General features: G+C 38.5%; 2 protein-coding genes across 2 annotated transcripts in view; both read left to right on the forward strand.

The window, feature by feature from the left end:
- LOC136840737 (mucin-2-like) overlaps positions 1 to 14,079 on the forward strand; it is a 29,054-nt gene extending 14,975 nt beyond the window's left edge. Inside the window, exon 2 of the mRNA XM_067107563.1 lies at positions 7,749 to 14,079. Within this exon, the coding sequence (XP_066963664.1) occupies positions 7,749 to 13,116 (5,368 nt within the window). The 3' untranslated portion in view covers positions 13,117 to 14,079. The remainder of the gene's footprint in view (positions 1 to 7,748) is intronic.
- A 2,287-nt stretch (positions 14,080 to 16,366) lies between these two features.
- Ufd1-like (ubiquitin fusion-degradation 1-like) lies at positions 16,367 to 23,313 on the forward strand. Its single transcript, XM_067107564.1, has 4 exons — positions 16,367 to 16,516; positions 19,170 to 19,290; positions 19,575 to 19,729; positions 22,123 to 23,313. Exons 1-4 carry the CDS (start codon positions 16,514 to 16,516, stop codon positions 22,753 to 22,755), a joined length of 912 nt encoding a protein of 303 aa, XP_066963665.1. The 5' UTR covers positions 16,367 to 16,513; the 3' UTR covers positions 22,756 to 23,313.
- The last annotated feature ends 1,347 nt before the right edge of the window (positions 23,314 to 24,660 follow it).

The following is a 24,660-nucleotide window of genomic DNA, read 5'->3' on the forward strand; positions in this document are numbered from 1 at the left end:
TTTAAATAAGCTTAACGTTTCCTGTTTGAAGGTTAGACATTTATAGTGCATATTTTTTTCTACGCTGTCCGTGTTTAGGCAAGCGTTTTTTTTAGGGTGGCGATGATAATGTTAATTTTTGTCGTAAACATGCATAATATATATATATATATATATATATATATATATATATATATATATATATATATATATATATATATATAGGTGTGTGTGTGTGTGTGTTTCTTTATAACATACATATTCAGTTGAACAGTGACTGTACATTGATGATTTGTATAACATCCAAACGAAATAGTTTTCCACATTAAATTGGTAACAATATAGCTTAGGAAATAACCTACAACAAGATTATTGAAAAAGAACAAGAGCAGTGGGTTAGTCTGAATTGAAGACAACAAACTTAAAAAAAGAAATTCAACTGAATAGATTTTACGACCTTACCACCGGGTTCTCAGACTTCCGGAACCCATTACAACTGTCAGTTGCCTACTGTCATTCTACTCTCAATAGCAAACTGTCATTCTTCTTCCTCAGTGGCGACTTCTCTTGCTGTAACAATTCAGCCGACAAATCACTTTCCATTTCACTCGTTCCCTCAGAACTAAGAGTTACGTCTTGGGCGTAACTGATTTGCCGGGTTTTGGCGTTTCTTTGTCGCCCCTCGATCGGGAAAGGTAATGTTTCTCTTTTCAAGGAGAAAGGAAGTAATTTTCAGCATTTCCCCCTGGTGAGAAATAAATGTTTTTTTTATTGAAGTTAATGTTGTATATTTTCATTTTTCTGTACTGAGGTAGGAAAGGTAGTGTTTCTTATTTTCGTATTACGTAGAAAACGAAGGTGAAACCGATTACATTACAGAACTAATGTTTAATGGTTATCTTGCTTGGAAGTTCCACCCCATCTTTCGTATTTATTTTACTATCCTTTTATATTTTTTTTCTTGCGTTTTCATAATTATTTTCAAGTAAACCCCATGGGGAAAAAATCCTCAATCTGTCAAGTTGCTATTTAAAATTCATTCTTCCATTGTGAATGGTAACCTTCCCTTTTTCCCCTGTCAGAGAAATTCGTAGACCTTTCGTTTTTTCCATCTTTTTATCATTCTTTATGTTATGTTTTGATAACCACTTTCAAATAAACCCCATAGGAAAAAAATCCTCAATCTGTCAAGTTGTTATTTAAAATTCATTCTTCCATTCTGAATGGGAACCTTCCTTTTTTTCCATCTCTTAGGTGAATTCTTAGATCATTCGCATTTATTTTTCCATCTTTTTAATTATTCTTTTTTACATTATGTTTTGACGATCATTTTCAGTTAAACCCCACGGGAAAAAAACTCCTCAACCCATCAAGCTGTTGCTTAAAAATAAAAATTCACTCTTCCATTCTGAATGGCAACCTTCCTGTTTCCCCCCCTCAGGTAAATTCGTAACGTAGCGTAACTAAAGAGTTTTATGGAAGAAATGTCGTAACAGAATGAGGCAATGGCCTGCGGCAGTGACTCGTGGGAGGCGTGGCCGTCTGTATACAGATTGCTCCGTAACTTTCCTGCATTCCTTCGAACCCTTGGCCGGGCTACTGTTAGGTCGCGTGCTTGTTTTTGTTCGTTTGTGTTTTTGTGTAGACGATTTTGTTTGTGGGAGGTCGTGATTTTATATATATATAAGTATTGTATATATTTTTCAGGGTGAGAAGGAAAGATAGCTCATTTTGCCTGCATTCATTTGCGATGTTCCCATCTTTGCGAATCTGCTCTCTCTCTCTTCTTCTTCTTCTTCTTCTTCTTCTTCTTCTTCTTCTTCTTCTTCTTCTTCTAAGATTTGTTTAAAAGAGTACAGAATTTCAGATGCAACTTTTCATCTCTTCTTCTTCTTCTTCTTCTTCTTCTTCTTCTTCTTCTTCTTCTTCTTCTTCTTCTTCTTCTTCTTCTAAGATATGTTTAGAAGAATACAGAAGTTCAAATGCAACTTCTCATCTCTTCTTCTTCTTCTTCTTCTTCTTCTTCTTCTTCTTCTTCTTCTTCTTCTTCTTCTTCTTCTTCTTCTTCTTCTAAGATTTGTTTAAAAGAATACATAAGTTCAAATGCAACTTTACATCTTTAAACGTGTTGATTTATTGATCCGATAAAATAACCGGTGCAGTTATGTTCCAGCTGAGGTCATCATCATCATCATCACCTCTTCGAAAGAATTATTGCTCAAAAACAATGTAAATCATGGAATGGAAATGCTCTCAGTTAGAGCAAGTGATTACAGTCGTTATTTACAATTTATGCAGTTTTTGCTCTTAACTTTTATATTACATTGTGTCATTTTGTTTCAGTGTGACTCTGTTGCAACCATTTTACCAGTTACTGTGCTTAATGTTTTAGCATGATTTGTATATCTACCTGTCTGTTTAAGTTGCAAAAAGTCTTTAATGCACTGCAACCTAAGTTGCAAAAATTAAAACAACTTTAAGTTGAACATTGCCTCCTCTTTCCATGTTATTTTTGCCAAGTTTTTGTGGCTCCTCGAAGTAAAATAATCACGTATTTACGTTCGTTTTTCTTAGTGGTGTCATTCATAGTCATTATGCATAATGCACTGTAACCTGTCTCAAGTTGCAAAAATTAAAACGATTTTAAGTTAAACATTACCTCCTCTTTCCATGTTACTTTTGCAAAGTTTTTGTGGTTCCCCGAAGTAAAATAATCACATATTTACATTCGTTTTTCTCAGTGGTGTCATTCATACTTATTATTCAAGGAAAAACTTCGCACCAACCTTGATTCCTAACCCAAGGCAAAGTAAGGGGAAAAACGTTTAGTTGAGTAAAAAAAAGAAATCATTTCACTTTCAAATGGTCAGAACACAGTTGAGGCATCGCCCCTTGTCCCTCCCCATTCCTTTCCCCTGTGCCTTCAGGCCTGGCCTACGAGTAAATGTGGAAATGGAAGAGGGGAAAAAGGTTGCGCAAGGAATAATAGAAAGGTAGGAATATAGTATATTCTTGACCAATCTTGTGGTAGCGGCGTTCGACCAAACTCCACTGAATATGACCCGTGGCAATTTTCTGATACGTGATCCACCGTCCATTCTCGGCAGTTGATTCACAAAGGGATTACGAACGCAGCTTTTATCTCCTAGTAAACGACCATTGCAGACGCCGAGCAAGCATTCAGTGGCTTCGATTGCAATTCGGAAGATGTTTGGCGTTGGGGGGGGGTGGCCGGTTGATTTTGTCGTTTGCAACTTTTGAAAGTTAAGGGATGATTTCTGGAAGTGCAAACTATTTAAAGCGCTCTCTCGCTCCAGATATATATATACATACGTATGTATACATATATATATGTAATGTGTGTGTCTTTGTGTGTGTGTGTAAGAGAGAGAGAGAGAGAGAGAGAGAGAGAGAGAGAGAGAGAGAGAGAGAGAGAGAGAGGGACATAGAGAAAGAGGTTTAGCTTGGGGAAAACGGTACAACTTTTGAGTTCCAAGATAGATATACTTGACAATTAAACTGCAGTTTCATACTCTCAAGCTTTCAAAAGATATACAGCTCACCACCAAGAAATGAATCTTTAAGCTTAGGCGAAAGAGGCCCCCCTTGCGGTAAGCCAAGTCACTAACAGGGAAGATTCACGTCTTTCCAGCAACATTTGTTAATAGAAATCATTTGGGAGAAACTATTTTGCGTTCGAGAAGTCTTCGAGGACGAACATATGTCTTCGTCTTACTCAGAGGTGTTTTAAAAAGCACTTTCGTCTCATTAGCATTAGATGCGACATAAACACGTTAGCTTGGAACCGATCAGTTTTCACTTTCGAATGCGCTACGCAGCGAAGATCTCTGGCTTGCTGCGAAACCACAGAACATTTTCGGTGAATACCGGAAGTAACGATTAACTTCTTATGTTTGTTTTTTTTTGTTATTTGGTCTCTATACAGGCGTGAACGTTGAGATGACTTTTGAATGTACCGTATGTTTGGTTCTCATAATGTTTTGCATGACTTGACAGTGCTTATGTTGGATCTGAAAACGTAAACAAGATATTTTTCCTTTCTGTTAAACACTGACTTAATACTTGTTCTTAGTCCCAGACATTAACTGGAATAGAATGTAAATGTGGCGTAGTAATGACTATGCTGCCCTAAAATGGAAGACTGCAGTGTCTGCAAAAATACAAAACTGAGAAAAATGGTATATACTCCTTTGCCTTACTACTGATTTTGCAGAAACTGCAAATGGGACCCCCTAAATACTCGTGGAAAGCATTGAAGAATCTTTCTGAAATTGCAGTAACTTGTGTATTAGTGTTTCACGAGCCCAACAGGTGACATATCTCAATTTCGAAAATACTGCCGATACTGCAGTTTTCCATTTTAGGGCGGTATAACAGGAAATTTCATTGTTATGGACACGTAATTAAGATGATGAAGAGAGGTAATTTTTCGTTTGGTGAGATGCACCATTACGTAATACATCAAATGCAACTAAACTTGCTGATTGTCATCACTTTCGATATCAGGAGAATTCAGAACCCAGCGAGTTTCATCAGACAGCGCTAACAAGACGGAATGGTTAACACTACTTTGGAGATTTTTTTTATTTCCGGTCCAAGAGAACCTGTCCGTTAGAAAATATGATAAAAACTTATAGTTAACAACCAACTGAATCAACTGAATTCCTTTCATGGGTTTAATAATTGGGAAATTGCTATCAACAACCTAGGAATGATTTACGATTAATGGTAATGTGAAGTGGAATGGAATATAGAGTTTAGGTCAAACGCCAAGCACTGGGACCTATGAGGTCATCCAGCGCTGGAAAGGAAATTGAGAGTAAGAGGTTTGAAAGGTGTAACAGGAGGAAAACCTCAAAGTAGTTGCACTTCGAAACAATTGTTAGGAGAGGGTGGATAGCAAGCTGGAAGAAAGATAATATGAATGGAGGTACAGTAAAAGGAACGAAAGGGGTTGCAGCTAGGGGCCGAAGGGACGCTGCAAAGAACGTTGAGCAATGCCTACAGTGCACCCCATGAGGTGTCCTGATGGCATTACCCCACCTACAGGGTTTTAATGGTAATGTGACTTAGATGGCAGCATTAATGTTACTGTTTAATACTGTCATGCGCTCTCTCTCTCTCTCTCTCTCTCTCTCTCTCTCTCTCTCTCTCTCTCTCTCTCTCTCTCTCTCTCTCTCTCTCTCTCTCCAGGTCTCAACTGCATGTTCTTCTTCATTGTTCGCGAGCAAGAATAGCTAAATGAATGGAATTTGAGTGTGGACGGGTATGTACGTGTTAATCTGTGTTACACACCCGACGACACAATGAAATATTAAAAGGGAAACATAAGCGTCACCCTTTATCACTCCAGGTTACATAAGAGAAATCTGACCTTTGACCTGAAATGGGAAAAAGAAATTAAATGTATGGTCTTGGAATTTTCTCTGTGGTATATTAAGGCCATGTAAGACTTATTGAATTGAATATAGAATTTAGGCCAAAGGCCAAGCACTGGGACTTATGAGCTCATTCAGCGCCGAAGCGGAAATTGACAGTAAAAGGTTTGAAAGGTGTAACAGCAGGAAAACCTCGCAGTTGCACTATGAATCAATTGTTAAGAGAGGGTGGAAAGTAGGATGAAAGAAAGAGAATATGAAGGGAGGTACAGTAAAAGGAACGAAAGGGGTTGCAGCTAGGGGCCGAAGGCACGCTGCAAATTACCGTAAGTAATGCCTAAAGTGCACCGCATGAGGTGCACTGGCGAAGTAATGCCTAAAGTGCACCGCATGAGGTGCACTGGCGGCACTACCCACCTACGGGAACTTTGAAGTTATGCACATACAGTACATATATACACACACCTCTGTAGCCCAGTGTTTATGACACTTCCCTTGCCAGTGAAAGGTTCTGGACTCGATCCTGAAAACAGCTAGGGCGTTTTCGGCACATTCCACTAAATCCCAGTGTACCTCTGATGACCTGAACAGTGGTCAGTCGATTGTTGTGGGACGCAACCAAAGTAGAAGAAAGAAATGGGCAAGAAACTTCATTCCAAAACGAGTACCTGTATTTTAAATTTAGTTTTAGATACACCCGAATATGTTCCCAGCCCCTCGCCACGTAAGGGAAAGCAGTAGGACCGTTATATTAACGACACTCAGCATTCTTAAGCAATGTTTTTGTTTATTTAGTTCTAAAAGTGGTGGTCGCGACATTACGATATATAACAATTACATGGTAATTACACTTGACGTCATATTCTTACGTTTTCGTGGTAGTTTATGTTCTAGTTCTGATGTTTGCATTTATGCACTTTTCATACAGGCCTGAATTGCTATTGCAACGTGCTATCATATCGGTATTTAGGAGCCTGTGTAATGCATGCTGGCGGGATGAAAGTTACACAATAAGTGAAGTAAAAATAAATCCACAGGATTAATTTTGTAAAAATAAAACCACAGGATTAATTTTGTGTGCAACAGCTGTTGAAAAATAAAAAGAGAAGCATCTTTGGAAGTGTGAAAATTTAAGGTAATTATTTACGTATGTTTCCTCTATGAAATGAAGAGCTGGTGTTGATTGCACATGAAATGAAATAGCAAGAGCCATTGAGATGGATTATTTACATAGTGCGTGCAGGAAAGACGGAAATCGCGAGAAATCACAAGAAACAAAAAGGGCCAAAAACGAAGTAGTTGAAAACATAGATCAATGTTTAAGGTGGTTTGATTATGTGGAGAGAATGGAGGACAATAGGTGGATAAGCTGGTGGAAAAGTTCTGCTAAATTAAAGAAAAGAGTTGTCAGAAAGATGGTTCTCTCTCTCTCTCTCTCTCTCTCTCTCTCTCTCTCTCTCTCTCTCTCTCTCTCTCTCTCTCTCTTATATATATATATATATATATATATATATATATATATATATATATATATATATATATATATATATAGTATATATATATGTATACTCTATATGAATGAGCATATAGCAGAATATATTGTAGTTACCGCGAACGCAGAACTTTTGTTCCTGTATTACATTAAAATAGCCCTTTCAGCCTTTTCTAATCATTATTCATCTCGTGACATCTTTCATTTCTTAAATAACCGTCTAGCATTAGCCGCCAACATCATCACACACCAACAGCAACCAAATAAATGCCTATCACATTCCTGCTGTCGAAGGGACGTCATTCAGTACAAAAAAAAGGCGATGCACAGACCCGCTGGTGAAAGCGTGGGAGTGAATGACCAATGTACGTTACCTTCCTTCGATATTGTTACCACGCCTTGTATAATTCGAGCTCTTGAGCTCAATTTGCATAGGGACTTCCGGAATTATGGTTTGGCGGGAAAATAAGGAGCCAGAGTTGTGTGGTTGAAGGAAATGCAGTAAGAATTCATTAATCCAGGATTATTCTGACTTTGACTAGTTTGTCTCAGAGATGAAATCATCTCTTGATTCATATTCTCATACTCTTTAACATGAGATGGAATGTTTTAGTGTTTTAGAATATTTCGTCTTATCTCAATATGTCTTTTAGTTACACTGAAGAGTATAGTGGCGTATGTTGCTTTTAATGGTTGGCATATTAAATTAATATTATTATCGAGTTTGTATGTCAGCAGAAAACAAAAGTGCTCTTTCACAATTATTTACTCGTGGGAAATTCGACTGAAGATTTTTTTTATGTGGAGAATTAAATTTCAAAGATTGCGAGATAAATTTCTTCATTACAAAGTATTTATATCCTTTCCATTTTTTCCAGATTGGTTTTGGTGTTGACAGTGGCCAGCTGTCTAGGTCAGCAAGGCCTCCCTAGAGAAGTCAAGTGGGATTACAGCGAATGGCAGCCCATCCTTGCACCATGCGCTACCTGCAGACAGTCAAGGATCTTGGAAGTTAAGCCTGCACAGATATCTACAGTGGCTGTAAGGAATCCTGTCTTGCCACAATCTGAGGATGAAACTTCTGCGATACAGCTTCCGCCTGAAGATACTTCTTCTGTGGTACAACTTCCCCCTAAAGATACTTCTTCTTCTGGGGTACAACTTCCGCCTGAAGATACTTCTTCTGTGGTACAACTTCCGCCTGATGATACTTCTTCTGTGATACAACTTCAACCTGAAGATTCTTCCTCTGTGATACAACTTCAACCTGTTTTCCTGACAAATCTCCCCGAGATCAAGCCTGAAACCTTTGTCAAAACTAGACCACCTATTTTCAAGACTAATCCTTCTGAAATTCGTGCTAAAAACTTGGTCCCATCTACACCACCTCGTACACCTGCTATTTCATTCCCACCAACAATAAAACCAGGTTTTCCTTTAACGCCAGCTGTGCCAGGTGCTAATGGAATCAACCAAGTACGGTTGGTGTACCTTCCAGAAGGTTCCATTCAACAACTTTCTTCGGCCAACGCTGCAAGGATCATTCCTACATCTCAGGCCCCTAACCAAATACGAGAAAGTATTGATTCATTTCCGCCGTTGCCTTCCCCACAAGTTATTCAGTCAATTGACTTTTCGGATAAACAGAAGCGTGACCACGAAGGACGCATTGTGTCTGGTGGAGCAACTAATTCCTTACCCATGTCGTTGATTACAACACGTGGCCACGAAAATGATGCCCGAGAAAAGTTAAAACTTTTAGAGGCAGCTTTATCTGCTCCCTTTGAACAAGAGAGTGAAAAATTACCAAGAGTTTTCATTGCTCCATCACACGTACCCCCACCTCCTGGTTATGTAAAGATTCCTCTGGTTCCTCAAGGAAAGTCAGAATCTCATGGAAATGGAAATGAACCACTTCCACCCACATTTCTTACACCAGACTCACGTAATCCTCCTCCAGGTTTTATCAAATTTGACCTTCCATCAACTGTTAGCAAATTATCGAAGGACATTCCTGTTGTGGTTCCAAACTCGCAAGTAGAACCGAATGTTATATTCAGTGGACCAACCATTTCTTCTACTCCAGGTCCCATCCGTCCAGATGCTGCTTTGAATTTCCAGGCCCAAAATTTACGGACAGGAAAAAATATAGTTTCCAGTGCACAGGTTTCTCAGGTTATTCCCAAAGAGGAATCAAAACCCACAGTTCCGCCTAAGTCTTTGGTTCCATCAGATCAAGCAGTTACTGAACCTAGGCCCCTTCCAGGACCTCTGAACTCTCTGCGTCCTATTCCACAGAGACCAGCTCCACTTCCTCAGAATGGTCCTCAGAATGGTTTTCAGACTCAATTCTTTCCACCACGCCAACCTTCTCCTTTTCCCCAACAGTCTTTATCTAACTTGAATCAGCCACATCCCTTTGCTCACAGACCTGGTCAACCTCTTCCTTTATTCCCAGGACAACCTGTAGTTCAACCTTTACCACATTCCGGTCAGCTTTTCCCTAGACCAGGTCAGCAATTTGTACAGCATAACCCAAGTACCCCAAGGCCAGAGAATCATTTTGTCCAGCCAAATCAGGTATTTCCAAATCAAGGTATCCCAAGGCCACTCCCACCATTCCCACAGGCAGGTCAGCCTCATAATCAACAATTCTTGCATCCTGGACAACCGGTCTTGCAACCTGGTCAGGGTTTCCCAAGAATAATTCAACATTTCCAACAACCAAACCACCCTCTCCCACACCCTGGCCAGAGACCTGTCAACACCAATCCAAATCAAAGTGTCTTCAGGTCCCCCAATGCTCCAGTTAAGTCAGATTTCCCAGACATTAATTCAAATTCCTTGAACCAACCCGAAAATTTTAATCAAGAGTTAGTTACTCCAGTACCATCTCCATCACCATCACTTCCGACCATTCCACCACTTGTGAATGTCCCTCATTCTATCCCTAAGTCAGTTGTACAGAATACTCCTCGTCCACAGCTGATCTCTCCATTCCCTCAAAAGGAGTTCCCTTCAGGCTCTCCAACACCCACAACTTTCTTCCAGTCGTCACCCAGACCAATCCCTTCAACTGAATCCCCAGTATTTCCTCAAAGGCCTACTTCCTTCTCAACACCAGAACCACCTGCTTTGATCCCATTGTCATCCCCAAGTCCTTTCTCTTCCAGCCGTAGTCCAACAACATTTACACCTGTCCCAGTGTTTCTAGATTCACACACGGTTGGTAGATCTGGTTTTTCTTCAACTGAAAGGCCAGAGCCTTTCACAACCCCAGTTCCTTTCACAACACCAGAGCCAGTTACTTTTACAACCCCAAGGCCTGCTCCATTCACAACCCCAAGGCCTGCTCCATTCACAACCCAAAGACCAGCTCCTTTCACAACCCCAACGCCATCTTTTATCATAACTCCAAGGCCAATATTGACCTCTTCGCAGCCACCCTTTTCCTCACTAAATCCTCAGCCTGTAACCTTCTCGCCACTTCCATTATTTGAAACTAGTTCACCTAGGAATCCATTCCAGCAAACATTTGGAATTGAAGAGACTGAATTGGAGACTTTACCCCCTCTACTTCATGAACATCAGAGCCTTGATATTTCAGGGGTCAAGGAACCTCAAATTCCATTTATACAAGAACCACAAGTTCAAAGTGCACATCCTCAGGATCCAGTAAGCCCGCAATTTACACCCAGTGAAGAACCTGTAACTGTACGCATCCCATCATTCCAAAGACCCCAAACAACAACACTCACTCGTTTTCCAGGGCCTCAGTCACCACGAATACCTGCTTTCCAAAGACCTGCACCTTCACTAATTGCTGATAATGAAAATTCCAAGGAAATTCAAGAGACTGGAAGAAGGCAGCGATTACCATTATTCCCTAGATTCCAGAGGCCTAGAGTAACCACGGTTGTACCAGAGGAAGAAGATCAGACTTTTCAACCAGAGATACTGACAACTGAATTTATACCAACAACTACACCATCCACACTGTCTACACCCTCTCAGCCTACAACAGTGAAGGTTACCACTTTCAAACCCAAGTTTAACTTTAATCTTGGAAACAGGCGTCCATTCTTTAGAAGAAAACAGAGGCCAACAGAAGAGGATGATAAAAAGGAGAAGGATGCTGGTGACAAGAAAACAGAACCAGTTACCCTATTCCCTCCATTTTCAGTAGCACGTACCCTTAACCCCCAGCGTGAAGATAAGAAAGAAGTTGATAAAAGTTCTGCAGCTGGTGAATCTGGGGTAACTGTTCCTCCGTCAGGAACTTTCGGTAGGCGTATCAGACCTCGTACAAAGTCACCTTCTGTTCGCTCTAATGACGAGTCAGATGCTGAATCACCAAGACCTAGTGGGCTAAGGGCTCGAGGACCAGTTAGCAATAGAGCAAGAGAGCTGCCTGATTGGCTGAAAGCTAGAAGGCGAGTCCGGGGCAGATTCCGTGGCTCTAGTACAACAACTGAAAATGTCAGAGTTGTTGATGATTTCTTAGAGGATGATATTCCTTTAGATGCCATAGAAAACAATGAATTTAGTGGGGCAGAGTCAACCTTAGTTGTATTCAGCAGGCCCTTAGAAAACGCAGTTTCAGGTGCTGTAATTGGCGAAGAAACTGAGAAAGTATTAGATGAGGAGGGGGAAATTAAATATGAGGAACAAAATCAGGAAGAAAAACAAATTAAGCCAGATGAGAAACAAGTTGCTGAAGTTGTCACTGATTACTCCGATGGAAATTCCAGCATTCACCATGAATCTAGTGTGATTCCAGAGGATAGTATTGCCAGTGCAGATGCAGGCGTGTCAGTGGAACCGGAAGATGCTGCTGAATCTTACGAAGACTACACTTATGAGAGTACGGAATCAGTACCAGAGCCTGAGCCTGAACCATCAGACAAGTATGTAGCCGATTATAGCAAGTATGAGGACGACACAGAGGACACATCAGAGACGTATAACACCCATGACCAGCCCCGTAGGCAGTCCCCTTCTTTCCCCAACCCTCAGCCTACCCAACAAACAGTTATACATACCCCTGCACACTCACACCCACTCATTATCCCAAAAATTCCCTCTGTAGAGAATTCTGAAATAAACCCCGTAGAAACTCTTATAGATCACACAGTAGATGAAGTAGAGGACGCCACAGAAAGGTATGTAGGGAGTGAGAGTAGTGACGAGAATGAGCTTGTAGCGCTTCTTCCCATAGACAAAGAGACAGATGAACCAAATCTTGACATTGAAGTTGATGTTGAAAATGAATATGAATCTGTAACAAAAAGAACGAATTTTAGTCATGAAAATAATAGCTCTGAGATTGACAATGAAACTCATCAGCTAGGAGGGGAGGGGGAGGAGGGTGCTGAAGGGGAAATGGATGGGGAGTCTCAGGAACATAGGGAAGATTCCTACCAGGAGTACAGTACAGAGCCTCCTGAAATATTATCGCTTTTCCCTAATGATTACTTCACTGCTCTTTCCCCAGGCCAGTCGCAGGAGTACGACTACTATGAATACGATTCCTACGAAGATGAGGGCAGCATAGAGGGCGTCGATCAGAACTTCGGAGGAAGCAGTGCACAAGTGGTCTTCGCTGTGCCAGTCACTGAGTATTATCCAGAGGACACAACTTGGATACAAGAACAGTTTGAAAGTACAGAAGAAAACGTAGAAGTAAATGACTCCGAGGTTGCTGTTCCAACCACTGAAGAGGCATTTCTTATGACAACTGAAGAACTAGAAGTTGGAATGGAAAGGAGTGATGCTACTACAGAATATCCATCGTTGGATGAGGATGAAGACGAGCCAGTTACTGAAAGCCAAGTTGAATATGAGGATGTAACTCCTTACTATAATATAGTAACAGAAATTCCTGAGGAGGAGGTACCTGTGTCTACACTAGATTACTCTGAATCTTTTGTAACCGCAGAGAACTCCACCACAGCTGTTCCCACAACAACAGTTCCTCCCACCACAACTGTTCCAGTACTCACTAATGTAGGGACCTCATCGACAACAGCACCAAGACCTGCTTCTATACGTCCATTATATGCTCGCCTCCAGAGCATTGGGAAGAAGGAAGCAGAAGTTGCCATAAAGAAACTTGGTAGACATCCTAAAATTCTTGGCCAGTCCACTGTAACCGAGATTCGTTCCTCTGATCCAGTCATCTGTTTCCGAGATAACCAGTGTGTCAGAGCACGAGGACAGAGAAGGCGTGGCAACTACAAGCCATGAAATCCATTCTTGAATCTTTATTTATGACTTCAGTTGCATTTTTTATATTAGATAAGTTCATAATGCTCTTATCAGAAAATTGGAATTTCTTAAAACTACCTCCTTAAGCTAAATCCCCCTATTTCTTCTATTAAGAGTTGCCATTCATTTCAAGACACCAGTTCTAATTCTTGTTGCCTAATAGGGCAACCTGTTAAGAAGCCAAAATATATAGTACTCATGTAGTAGATGTGCAAGTAGGTATAATATATATATATATATTCACATACAGATATATACATAATTCTCATGAAGCATACCATGTAAATATGGCATTCCATAATAGGTGCATGTTTTTATAAACAGTATATCTGGATCATTTCTCTATGCTTTGTGAATAGAGGAATGTGAACTACAGTAGGGGACTTGGGTGTGTATTTTGATAATTCCCCAGTCTATATCTTATCTATATTATGTGTGTTTTTATGGTAAAAGATGAGTTTGATGAAGTATGCCTTGGCATACTGTCATATACTGTCAAATACATACAAAGTCTTAATCCAAATTATGGGTGATATGCAAGCTATATCAAATTTAAATTGAATATCAGTAAGCCTGCCATTTATCCAGATTCCCACCACAAAATTTTTTCTGTCTAGGAAATGTTGGTCGAAACGTTAGAATTATTATGATCTTCAGAAACTTTTGTTGAACCAAGTGCTGTAAAGACAAATGGCAGATTATCAAGTTTTGCAATGTACACCTATTTTGAAAGGGCTGACCAGTGTTTAAGTGTCCTTGACCAGTACATATTCTGTACATTTGTGTAATTTATTTAACCCCACTGTATGACACAGCAGGTCTGTTGTCATTAAAGGGAGGCTCAATCTAAGCAGAATAGTAGTCACTCTGTTAAGGAATCACTAATATTGTTATTTAAGCTGTATATTATATTTTTAAGGAATAAAGATTTTTTATATATAAGATTACTTTTTTTAGAGCCCTATACTATTTACTGTATTGTGTTTTCCATACAAAGTTATGGCTAGAAAAGTTAGAAATTTATTTGTATTCAGTATTTGTTCCCAGTGCCAAATGGAAGTATTATAATTGACATAGGCAAGAAAATGTTATTTATTTGTATTCTTTGAAAGGCTTTACGAACATTTTTAACAGTATTACCATTCCATAAGTTTATAGTTTACAGATTTTAAACTTTTTCTATATTACTCTTAGTATTCTTAGTCATAAAATGGTCTTGACTAGTCAGTGTCTTGTTCTAGCGGGTAACATTTGATACTTAAATATGGCTGGATCCTTTGAATATTATTTTAATAGATAAAATGGTCACAATACTATAAATGAATAGAACAAATTCTATTGATTTTTTTTTTGTCATGTCATTAACTTACTACTTTTCAGACCATCTGTAACTTGTTTCTTTATGGTTTAAGATACCTTTACGTTGCTATCTTGCTAAGAGATGCTAAGGATTACTTAGATTTAAAAGTAGCAAGATTTTCTGTTGCAGACCTAGCAAGATTTTCTATTGCAGACCTTGCATCTTGCAAGAAAGAAAACGCATTACCAACCTGCATCACCTACTGTAAAAGCCACAACAGGCCATGCGTGAGAATATTCCCAAGGCAAAAAAAAAAAAAAAAATATGCCAGTCACCAATAAAGCAGTACCCTAACAAATAAACTATATTCTAACATAACTAACGCTGTCTTATTGTGGTAAATGTTTAAGAGCACATTTATCGTTGTTGAAACAAACAGTTCGCAGTACGTAAATTTTCAGTGGAGGTTTTGTAAATCTGTATTAACATTTACTAGTCCATAGGTTATGTAAACGGATGAAATTCCATATAACTTACGAACAATCCTTACGGAATGATACTTAGTTTGATCGTCAGCGTGACAGTGACAGTATGGTTTTTTTAATGAAAGATAATGTTTAGGGGTCTGTTGTGACGTCATGTCCTCCTAAAATTGTGCAAGTATTCGTCTACAACGTCATCTGTTTGTATTTCAGGTACTTGACTGGAGCTTTCCAAATTCAAGGTTAGTTTGCCTGCCTACAACCAATTTTACATCATTCATAATTTGCTGCTTTACGATGAAAGGAATAAACACTGAACAGAAGTGCAAAATACTGAGTATTTGCTAAACAAACGCAACCTACACATTGTTTACATTCTTTGTTGCCTCGAGATGTGGATTTCTAATTGGTATTGTTTCTCATCTCACAGTATGGCTGTTTCATTTTATCGTTTAATGGCACCAGTAGAAGTAGAACATGCCCTATACCCGGAAACTGTATTTTAAATAATCGTAGAAAGTCGCATACCCTCTTCATGGAATTTATAGCAAAACCCACACTCTTATTCGATAAGTGTGTGTGTGCTTTTGTACAATGGCCTGAAAGATTCTATGAAAAACCAAAAGCAAATGATGACAGCATTAAGTTCATGAGAGCGCTTGCTGTTGAAATTATATGTACGATTAGAGTATTGGTAATGAGAGTTGTTGAAAGGTCAACTACTCTATAGGTAATAGGAAGATGCATTCTTTTCAAGTACTGCGAAGGAAGGTCCCATGTACCCGAAGGCTAAGGAATTGCTTGCAAGAAATGGCTGAGAGCACAGTAAAAGATCATTGTGCCGTTGATGAGTCTCCTGTGCAGGTTTGAAGACGCTACAAGCACTGAATTTTTGTCAGGGGGTATAATTCCTCGATTCGAAAAATCAAAAATATGTTAATTAATGGTTTGTCTATTTTATTCTACCGAGTCACTTATCAGAAAATCAATACCCTAATGGGCCCAATTTATGCGTACAAATAAATGCTGGAAAAATGCAGCAGACAAGATGTTTTAAGGACGTAATATCTCTCTCTCTCTCTCTCTCTCTCTCTCTCTCTCTCTCTCTCTCTCTCTCTCTCTCTCTCTCTCTCTCTCTCTCTCTCTCTCTCTCTCTCTCTGCAAAGAAGCTGACTTTGTACACGTGATATATTTATATATATATATATATATATATATATATATATATATATATATATATATATATATATATATATATATATATATATATATATATATATACAGTACAACAGTCATGGTTATCGATGTGCACAAACAACTCCTGGAAAAATGCAGCAGACAAGAATGTTTTAAGGACGTAATCTCTCTCTCTCTCTTTCTCTCTCTCTCTCTCTCTCTCTCTCTCTCTCTCTCTCTCTCTCTCTCTCTCTCTCTCTCTCTACAATGAGAGAGAGAGAGAAAACAGGACAAATTCCCACTCCACCTCACAGAAAGAGTAAACTAACCCCCCTAAGAACAACACACACCTGAACGTAGCTGTTCACCAACAGCCAAAATAAAAAAGTCATTCTCGCGATCGCCAAATAACTTCACCATGGTAATGTATAGATATATATCTCTGAAAATATAATTCCTTACCTATTCTTTTCTTATTTTAAGTAATTCTTTGAATAATTAAGGCAATTTAGACCAAATTAAGGCCAAACTTTGCCCGGGCCGATGGAAATTTTCCTGCAGGACATCTGTTGAGCGTAATGGATACCCGAGTTATATTTCATCTTATTAAGTAATTTCTTATGTATCCTAAGACTCTATGTAATTATTTGGACTATTAACGGTTGATTTAACAGTTATGTGGTGCTATGTAAGCCATGTTGGCTATTCCCACATAGCATTGAATAGGTATCGTAGCTCATGATATATATAAACGTACTTTTTATAGGTGCTATTTGTTATGTTATTTTACTTATTTTTATTATTATTGTACTTTGGATGTGAAATTATCATTTTTTCCTTTATTATAACATTTTTTTTAACGTTTCTGTTATTCGTTTTATTCCTAAGAGATCACTTTTCAAGGCACCTCAGTGGGGCCCACATGTATAGGCTACCCTACAATGGGGGGCGGCCACAGGGTGAAAGCAGCATTTTTGGGTTATTTTTGGCGGGGGGGGGAGGGGGCCACAAAACATGGGCAATACAATGACCTTAGGCGAGCCTATTTCCAGCGATATAACTTCATTCAGTTTAAGGTCAGGCTATAAAATGTTTTCGAACCAATATCACGCATCAGGGTAAGGACCTCGTACCCTAGATTAGGTTAGGTCAAGTGAGGCAGGCTAAGTCTATGCATAGGAAAGGAATATCAGAAATCTTCAGAGCACGCATTAAAACGGTAGAACTATGGGGCTGCTCCGCTTCGGGTATTACCTTGGAAATTGACTTTTCCGGTAGTATTTTGGTTGCTTATTAACAATTTACCATTATTTTTTGGCGGTCAAGTGTAATTAACCTGTAATTAACATCAGAACCGATGCGTTTTTGTATGCTGGCCATCCTGGAATGCTGTCGCTCGTGCGCAGTGTTATAGGGACGACCTGCTAGGTTAGGTTAGGTTAGGGTACGTTAGGTTAGTATAGTTCCTTTTATAATAGGCTTCCTTGGCCAGTCCTTTCTTCAACATTTGGCTTCCTAATGACTTGCGCATGCTCGGAACCACTCCATAACAACGACATGGTAGTCCGTGTGGTGTTACCCTGTGGTTTTACCGAAAGGAATATCAGAAATCTTCGAAGCACGCATTAAAATAGAAAAATTTTATAGTTAGGTCCCAGATGCAATAATGGTTTAGAATAAGATTTTACAAATCAAACTTGTAGGCTAACCAAATACCGTGTAAGCATAGGCAATATGTGTATAGAACATTTTTCAGTATTGCTGCGGAACGACATGTACAGCCTAAGCGTACGTCATTCTGTCATGCACATGTCGGGATGCTGTGGCCTAGCTTAAGGTAAGGTTAGGTTTGGATATATCCTTGTCGAACTATGTCTTTGATCTACTTTTAAACTGGGCACACACCACAGAAATAGCATGTTCGATTTTGTAATTGGTACCTATATTTCTTCTCGACTAAGTTAAGGTATAGGGCTTACCTACCAAAATCAGCCTAACTGAATAGCCTAATATCCAAAGTACATGGCGCTGTTTTTTGGCATTGTCCTTACTTCATATTTTATTGTGATGGCCTTTTTTTGTAATTTATTTCTGCTTTTATAGTACTTAAGTCAACCATGAAGTTATATGGACTTTATAAGCTTGTTATGAGCTGTTAATTCTGACTGATGAAAAGCAAACGAATATAATCAACGGTCGACAAAGGATATGAGGCTGCTTGGTAATATTATGTATGTTAAGGCAATTCCTCGCCTTATACGCAAGCCATATAGATTTTTGATGCCTTATCATTTATTTTTTACATTTTTGACCATTATTGTTGGTGCAAACCACTTAAAAATTAGTGAACCGCAATAACGGGAATGGTTAAAGATATGTAAATTACCCAGTAAACAGTCAGAGAAGTATATGGTTCACATTGCTAATCAGTATCATTCACAGAGCACACTGCAAAGATAAAGCTGTCACTGTGCTAATGACAGGGGTACATCCTAACCATACATTGCCCATGCTAAGTCAAAGTTTCAGCAGTACTGACATAGGATTCAGTTAGGCTAAAGTATTCCTTTTCTTCATAGCCTCTGATAAACTCTTGTAACTGGTTCATTTGATTTGTAATCACTTTTACAGTAACCTGCCTTTTAGCAGCACTAATATATCCAAGGATAGTGCAAATATGTCCAAATCGCAGGCTTTGGAACAGTGATTAGGCACGCAAATTTCCATACACCTACTCCTTTCTTATCTATGTCCCCCCACCCACCTCAGTAAGTCCATCAGCACACAACCTTCCTTGAGTCAGTCAGCTTCTCCCATCAAGAAAACTCCTTGTACATTTACGCACTTACTCTCATCTAGAAAAATCCATATTCACTGTACTTTACTATTTGGTGCAGTTAAGTACATATACATGTTCACACTGAGAAGGTGATGATTGAAGGATTATTGTTTGCTTAAACTGTGTTTGTGTTTACTAGCAACTTTGTTGTTTTGATAAAATACATACATTAAAGTTACAGTGTTTATTTCCAACATATAAAGAATTAATCTCTTGATTCAAACTCATTTTACAGTTCAGCTTCAATATGTTTGGCGAGCCTCTTCAGCCTCGCCCCTTCAACACACAGTATCGGTGCTATTCAGTGTCCATGTTTCCTGGAGCAGATAAACAAGCAGTTGAAAATGGTGGCAAAAGTAAGTACATTTTCATTGAGGTTGAGGTTACTTTATTTTAAACTACAGAATTATTGAACAGTTTTGATAAATATGGTTGGTGATATATTTTGATGATACATAAAGAACATCTTTTAAATGAACCTTACCTCTCCATTATGTAGCTTTTATTTCTGTGCCAGCAGCAGTAAAAGCCGTATAATGGAGAGGTAAGAATTTAGAAAATAAATCTTAATATAAGAATTTATATTTTTCATGTGTTTGAAGAAATGCCCTTGTTATTATATTCACTATTTTAATTTCAGTTATCATGCCACCATCTGCACTTGACATCCTCACTCGACTGAATATCGTTTATCCAATGCTTTTCAAGCTTACAAACCGGCGAGGAAATCGTCATACTCACTGTGGTGTTTTAGAATTTGTTGCAGATGAAGGGAAGGTCTACATTCCATACTGGGTAGGGGTTTTTTCCAATATTGTAGTATATGTACAATATTCGTTTTGCTAGCAATAAGCATATTTGAACCGAACTTGTGAGCTATAATTATTTTATAATAGTTCTAGTGCCTAAAAGGTTGGTCAGGAACCTCAGTTACACTTTAGTTTGAATCTTTTGTAAATATTTGAGTAATGCTGGTTTCTTTCAGTGTACATTACTGTGTTTTTGTTATGGAAGCAAAAGAAAGTTTGCTGCAAAAGTGTGGATGGCTCAGATACTTTTCAGATGTGTTCATATGGAGCTGTGTTGGTTTTATAAAGTATATTAATGAAAAAACTGTGGAAATAACTTATAGTGAGAGATGGAGGTTGGAGAGAATGCAGAGGTACTGGATGGAAAACAAAGGACCAAAAGTAATGCAGCTTTCCAAAGATTCTTAAAAGCCACAGGCTTACAGAGTATATTGTGGGCACTATCCCCACATTTAGAATGGTAAATGGTGTCTAAGGTGAATCAGTTTTTCTAAGATAAACACAAGTCCTTTAGTTGAACTGTGAAAAAGTCATGTGCTTTCAGTGAGATATATCCAAAACTTTATGGTCGTAAGTCTTCATTGGCCTGTGTAAAACACTTCGCCAGTCCAAATGTCATGTTTTGTTTTGAATGATATTTTAGAGTAGCAGACATACCTATCTTACTCTTTGGTTGTGAAATGATTTGATTAATTGGTGTTATGGGCCTTTTCAACATGCTTAATGAATATTACAATATTTTGTTAAAGTAGACAAGGCTTTCATCTCAGTGGGCCTTTTCAAAATGTTTAATGAATATTACAATATTTTGTTAAAGTAGACAAGGCTGTCATCTCAGTGCCTCTTGTCTGCCCAAACCTAAATGAATAAAAAAAAAAAAGATTGGCAATTAACTCCATTAAAAGCCAGTTCATCAGGAAAAAATTTATAGGAATTATAGAACGCAGAGGTAAAAGTAGAAGTGCTGAGTTTACCTTATAAGGGAAGATTAACTTTGGGTTGTGGGTACCTGGAGGTTTGCAGCAGGTACCAAATCCTAAAGCACTTGACTGATTTACCATGGAAGTAGAGATTTTAGGAGGTAATGCCTTTGATCAGGTTTCCCTTGCAATATTATTGAGCTGTAACCTCATATTTTTGACATTAACTTTTCTTTAACTTTTGGTAGTCTGTCAACAGAGAAGACAAGAAATTTAGCCTCCTCGGTCAAAGTAGGTTGGATGATGCCTCAGAAGCGTGAAATGCAGCATGTTTTTGTTGTTTTGTGTGTTAAAGAATAAAACCAAGATACAGATCCTATGAATAACCTTTTGGTTATTTTGTAATGTATTATTTAAAATCCAACATCAGTCATGTTGGTCTGACTTAATATTTGTCAGCATTCATTTGTCGTTTTGATTTTTTTTTTTTTTTTTTTTTTTGTCCCATAAGGGGGGCTAGTGCCGTCAGTGACAGCGTCCCTTCGGCCCCTATCTGCAACCCCTTCCCTTCCTATTACTGTACCTCCGTTCATAATCTGTCATTCTTCTTACTTTCCACCCTCTCCTAACAATTGATTCGTAGTGCAATTGAGGTTTTCCTCCTGTTACACCTTTCAGACCTTTTTACTGTCAATTTCAGTTTCATCGTTGAATGACCTTACAGGTTGCAGCGCTTGGCTGGCCTAAATTCTATATTCTATTGTATTCTATTTGCTTTCCTTGAATATAACACAATAAGGTGCAAGTAATCTTGATTAAATTGAGAGAGACCTCTGGCTTTGGGACATGGAAGATTTACAAAGGTATAGTGACTGAAAGGATTAACTTGCAAAGGACTTGGCATTTTTTTCCATTTAATTTTTTACCATTTTCTTTTTGTATTTTTCTAGCATTTCATTATCAGTACTGAAAGATAGCAGGAATATGAACATGATATGCAAGATTACAATACATATAAGTAACTGAGTGATATACAGTAAGTGAGACAGGGAATTCCATGAAATAATGTAATTGTTTACAAAATTTACAGACAGTAGAAAATCTGAGCTCTTACAGGTCTTGCATTGTTGCCATGTGTCAGTTAGGTGATGGTATACATTTCTTATTTTTTCTTTCCACATTATTACTATTTCCTCTATGCAACATTTAGTGTTATTAATTCAAGTACCTGTAATATTAATTGTTCCGACAGGAATACAAATTCTATGAAGAGTACTCAGCGCAAGTGTGCTGCAGCTGTTTGTTCTTGCTTATCAATCCATAATGCCGTAGTGACTGCTAGTAAAGGCATTTAGTGTTGAATGTTAGTTACATAAATGAATGGTGTTTTACTGCTTGCATGACTCATTTATTGCTTTACATTTTGCTTTATTTTTATGCTGTTTTTTCTTCTTTATAGATGATGAGGAACCTGCTTTTAGACGAAGGAGATTTAGTCCATATCGAGTCTCAGTCACTCCCTGTTGCCACGTTTTCTAAGTTTGAGCCTCAGAATGTGGAATTTCTGGACATCACAAATCCTAAAGCAGTGTTAGAAAATGCTTTACGAAATTTCGCATGCTTAACCACCGATGATGTCATCGCCATCAATTACAACGACAGAATATACGAGATGCGTGTTCTGGAAGTGAGGCCCGGTAATGCCGTCAGCATCATAGAATGTGACATGAATGTGGAGTTCGCCGCACCGGTGGGGTATCAGGAACCAGAGGGAATGGACAGCACGTCTGATATTCCTCATGACAGCGAAGAAGAGATCATGCCTGAGCCCAGTGGATTTTACTCCTTCAAAGGATCGGGCAACCGACTGGATGGTAAGAAAAAGAATTTGGAATTGCCCCAAGAGGAGTTGCTCAAGAAGCTCCCAAGACAGCGTGGTATCCCAGACTACGACTATGAACCAGGATTTATCAAATTTTGGAGAAAGGCACCAAAAGCTAACAACACTGAAGCCAAACAAGAGGAGTCTGAAGAGTTTGAGTCCTTCCAGGGTGAAGGAACCTCTCTCCGGCAAGCGAAATCTAGAAAATAATCATTTGCAACCTCTCTGTTACATAGTGTATGTTGTTTCTTGAATTTTTTTTTTTTTATTAGACTGTGTTAGTATTTAAATGTATGATTTTTGTAAAAATAAGATAAGGATTTTATATGGAAGTTATTATGATTAGGATTAAGAGTACTGTACAGTACAGTACTATGTAAGACCGCAAAGTGATTGGGAATTTCAACAAAGGACTTTGTTACTGATTTTGCCTTACTGCCAAATTTAGAGTTGCTGATATTTCATGAAGAATCATTGCAATATTTTGTCACACCAAAGAAATAACATTGTTCATTCACAGTAATCAGCATGTAACCTAAGTTGGCTATCTGTAACAGCAGCTGTTTGGCAGTAAATTCTGTTTTTTTATTTTTCACGTAAAATTCTGAACCTTTCATTTGTTGAAGTGTAAAGTTTAATCCTAAGACTACTAAAAAAAACAGGCAAAAGGTTACTCATGGAAAAGTAGGATTTCATGTTAGTCTTTAGTTGCATTTACCATTTTTTGTGATATTTATTGAATAGGCAAATAAAAGGTGACGAAGGTAACATCTTTGCAGTTTATTGGTACTGGAATCATTCTTTGCATGAAGTGTAAGTTGCAATTAGTAACTTGAAACTTGTTCAAGCAAGAAACCTGTATATTTATAGTAGCCCACTTGCCTATCTGGTTCCACCTTGTCAAAATGAATGGCTGTGTTAATACCTTTTTTACAATGCCACCTTTTTAAAAGGGATGCATTGTGTGGATAAATATCTTGAATTAAATTATAATTGCAAATTAGGCTAGAAATTTTATGGAGTTTTTTGTATCTGTTGAATATCTTGAATGTTCAAGTACTGCACAGGCTATACTGTAAAAGTGTGTTGCTTCAGAAGTTTAGCCAATTATTAGAAGGCCAGACCCCCAAGATGTCTGATGAGGTGAGAATCTACTGTGTATTGATATTTAACTCACTTTAGTACCTAGGTATTCAAACAAAGGACTGCATAAGCTATTGTGCCTGTCACTTTGGCACTGAGTAGTGAGAGGAATCTATGTATGAAATTGTTCTGTGGCTGTGATTTACTATTTCTTTTCACTTTGACTTGGAAAATTAGTGTTTTCCTTTTTTTCACCCAGTTTTCTATTACTCTGGGAATCACTCTGAACCCTGCTTAGGAGGGGTGATACCATGTGATTTTGTCGCAGTGTTAAGGTACTGAGGCTTGCAGCATCCCTTCTGCATTGCGCCACACCTTGTGCTTTTCACCCATTCTTTTCGATCACTGTTTACTTAGATTTAACTTCTTTAACTTTACCTTGTTCTTTTTGCAGTTTCCATTTAGAAAAAATTCTTTGGACAGTTTCTTTAAAATTCTAACAGTTTGATTCGGTAGAAGTTACAGTGACCCAAGTCTTTAGCTGTGTTTGTTTATCTTTCCACTTAGTAGGTGGTTCCCCATAAATATGTATCGATAGTTCATGGCAGCAAGTGATCTCTCTAGATTTGCCGTATAGCAGGAGGTTAGTGCCTTCATCACACCTCACATGGTGCACTGTAGGCTTTACTAAAGGTTGTTTACAGTGTCCCTTCAGCCCTTGGCTGTACCCACTTTTTACCCTTTTATTTTACTTCCATTCTCACTTCCTTGCCTAATTCGTGCTCGCCGACTGCTCTATCCCCATAGAGGGGTAGTGCTATCAGTGCACCTCATGGGGTGCACTGTAGGCATTACCAAAAGTTCTTTGCAGCATCCCTTCGGCCCCTAGTTGCAACCCCTTTCATTCCTTTTACTGTACCTCTGTTCATACTATCTTTCTTCCCTCTTACAACTGCAAGGTTTTCCTCCAGCTACACCTTTCCAGCCTATCTATTTAGTCACAGTTTTCTTTCCAGTACTGAATGACCTCGT

This window comes from Macrobrachium rosenbergii, chromosome 8 (assembly GCF_040412425.1).
Source record: "Macrobrachium rosenbergii isolate ZJJX-2024 chromosome 8, ASM4041242v1, whole genome shotgun sequence".
Lineage (NCBI taxonomy): Eukaryota > Metazoa > Arthropoda > Malacostraca > Decapoda > Palaemonidae > Macrobrachium > Macrobrachium rosenbergii.

Bases quoted from the DNA above. Each gene is read 5' to 3' on its own strand.
- Ufd1-like (XM_067107564.1), top strand. The intron at 19,291-19,574 runs GTAAGTACATTT...TTTTAATTTCAG, and splicing joins AGTTGAAAATGGTGGCAAAA to TTATCATGCCACCATCTGCA. The intron at 19,730-22,122 runs GTAGGGGTTTTT...TCTTCTTTATAG, and splicing joins AGGTCTACATTCCATACTGG to ATGATGAGGAACCTGCTTTT.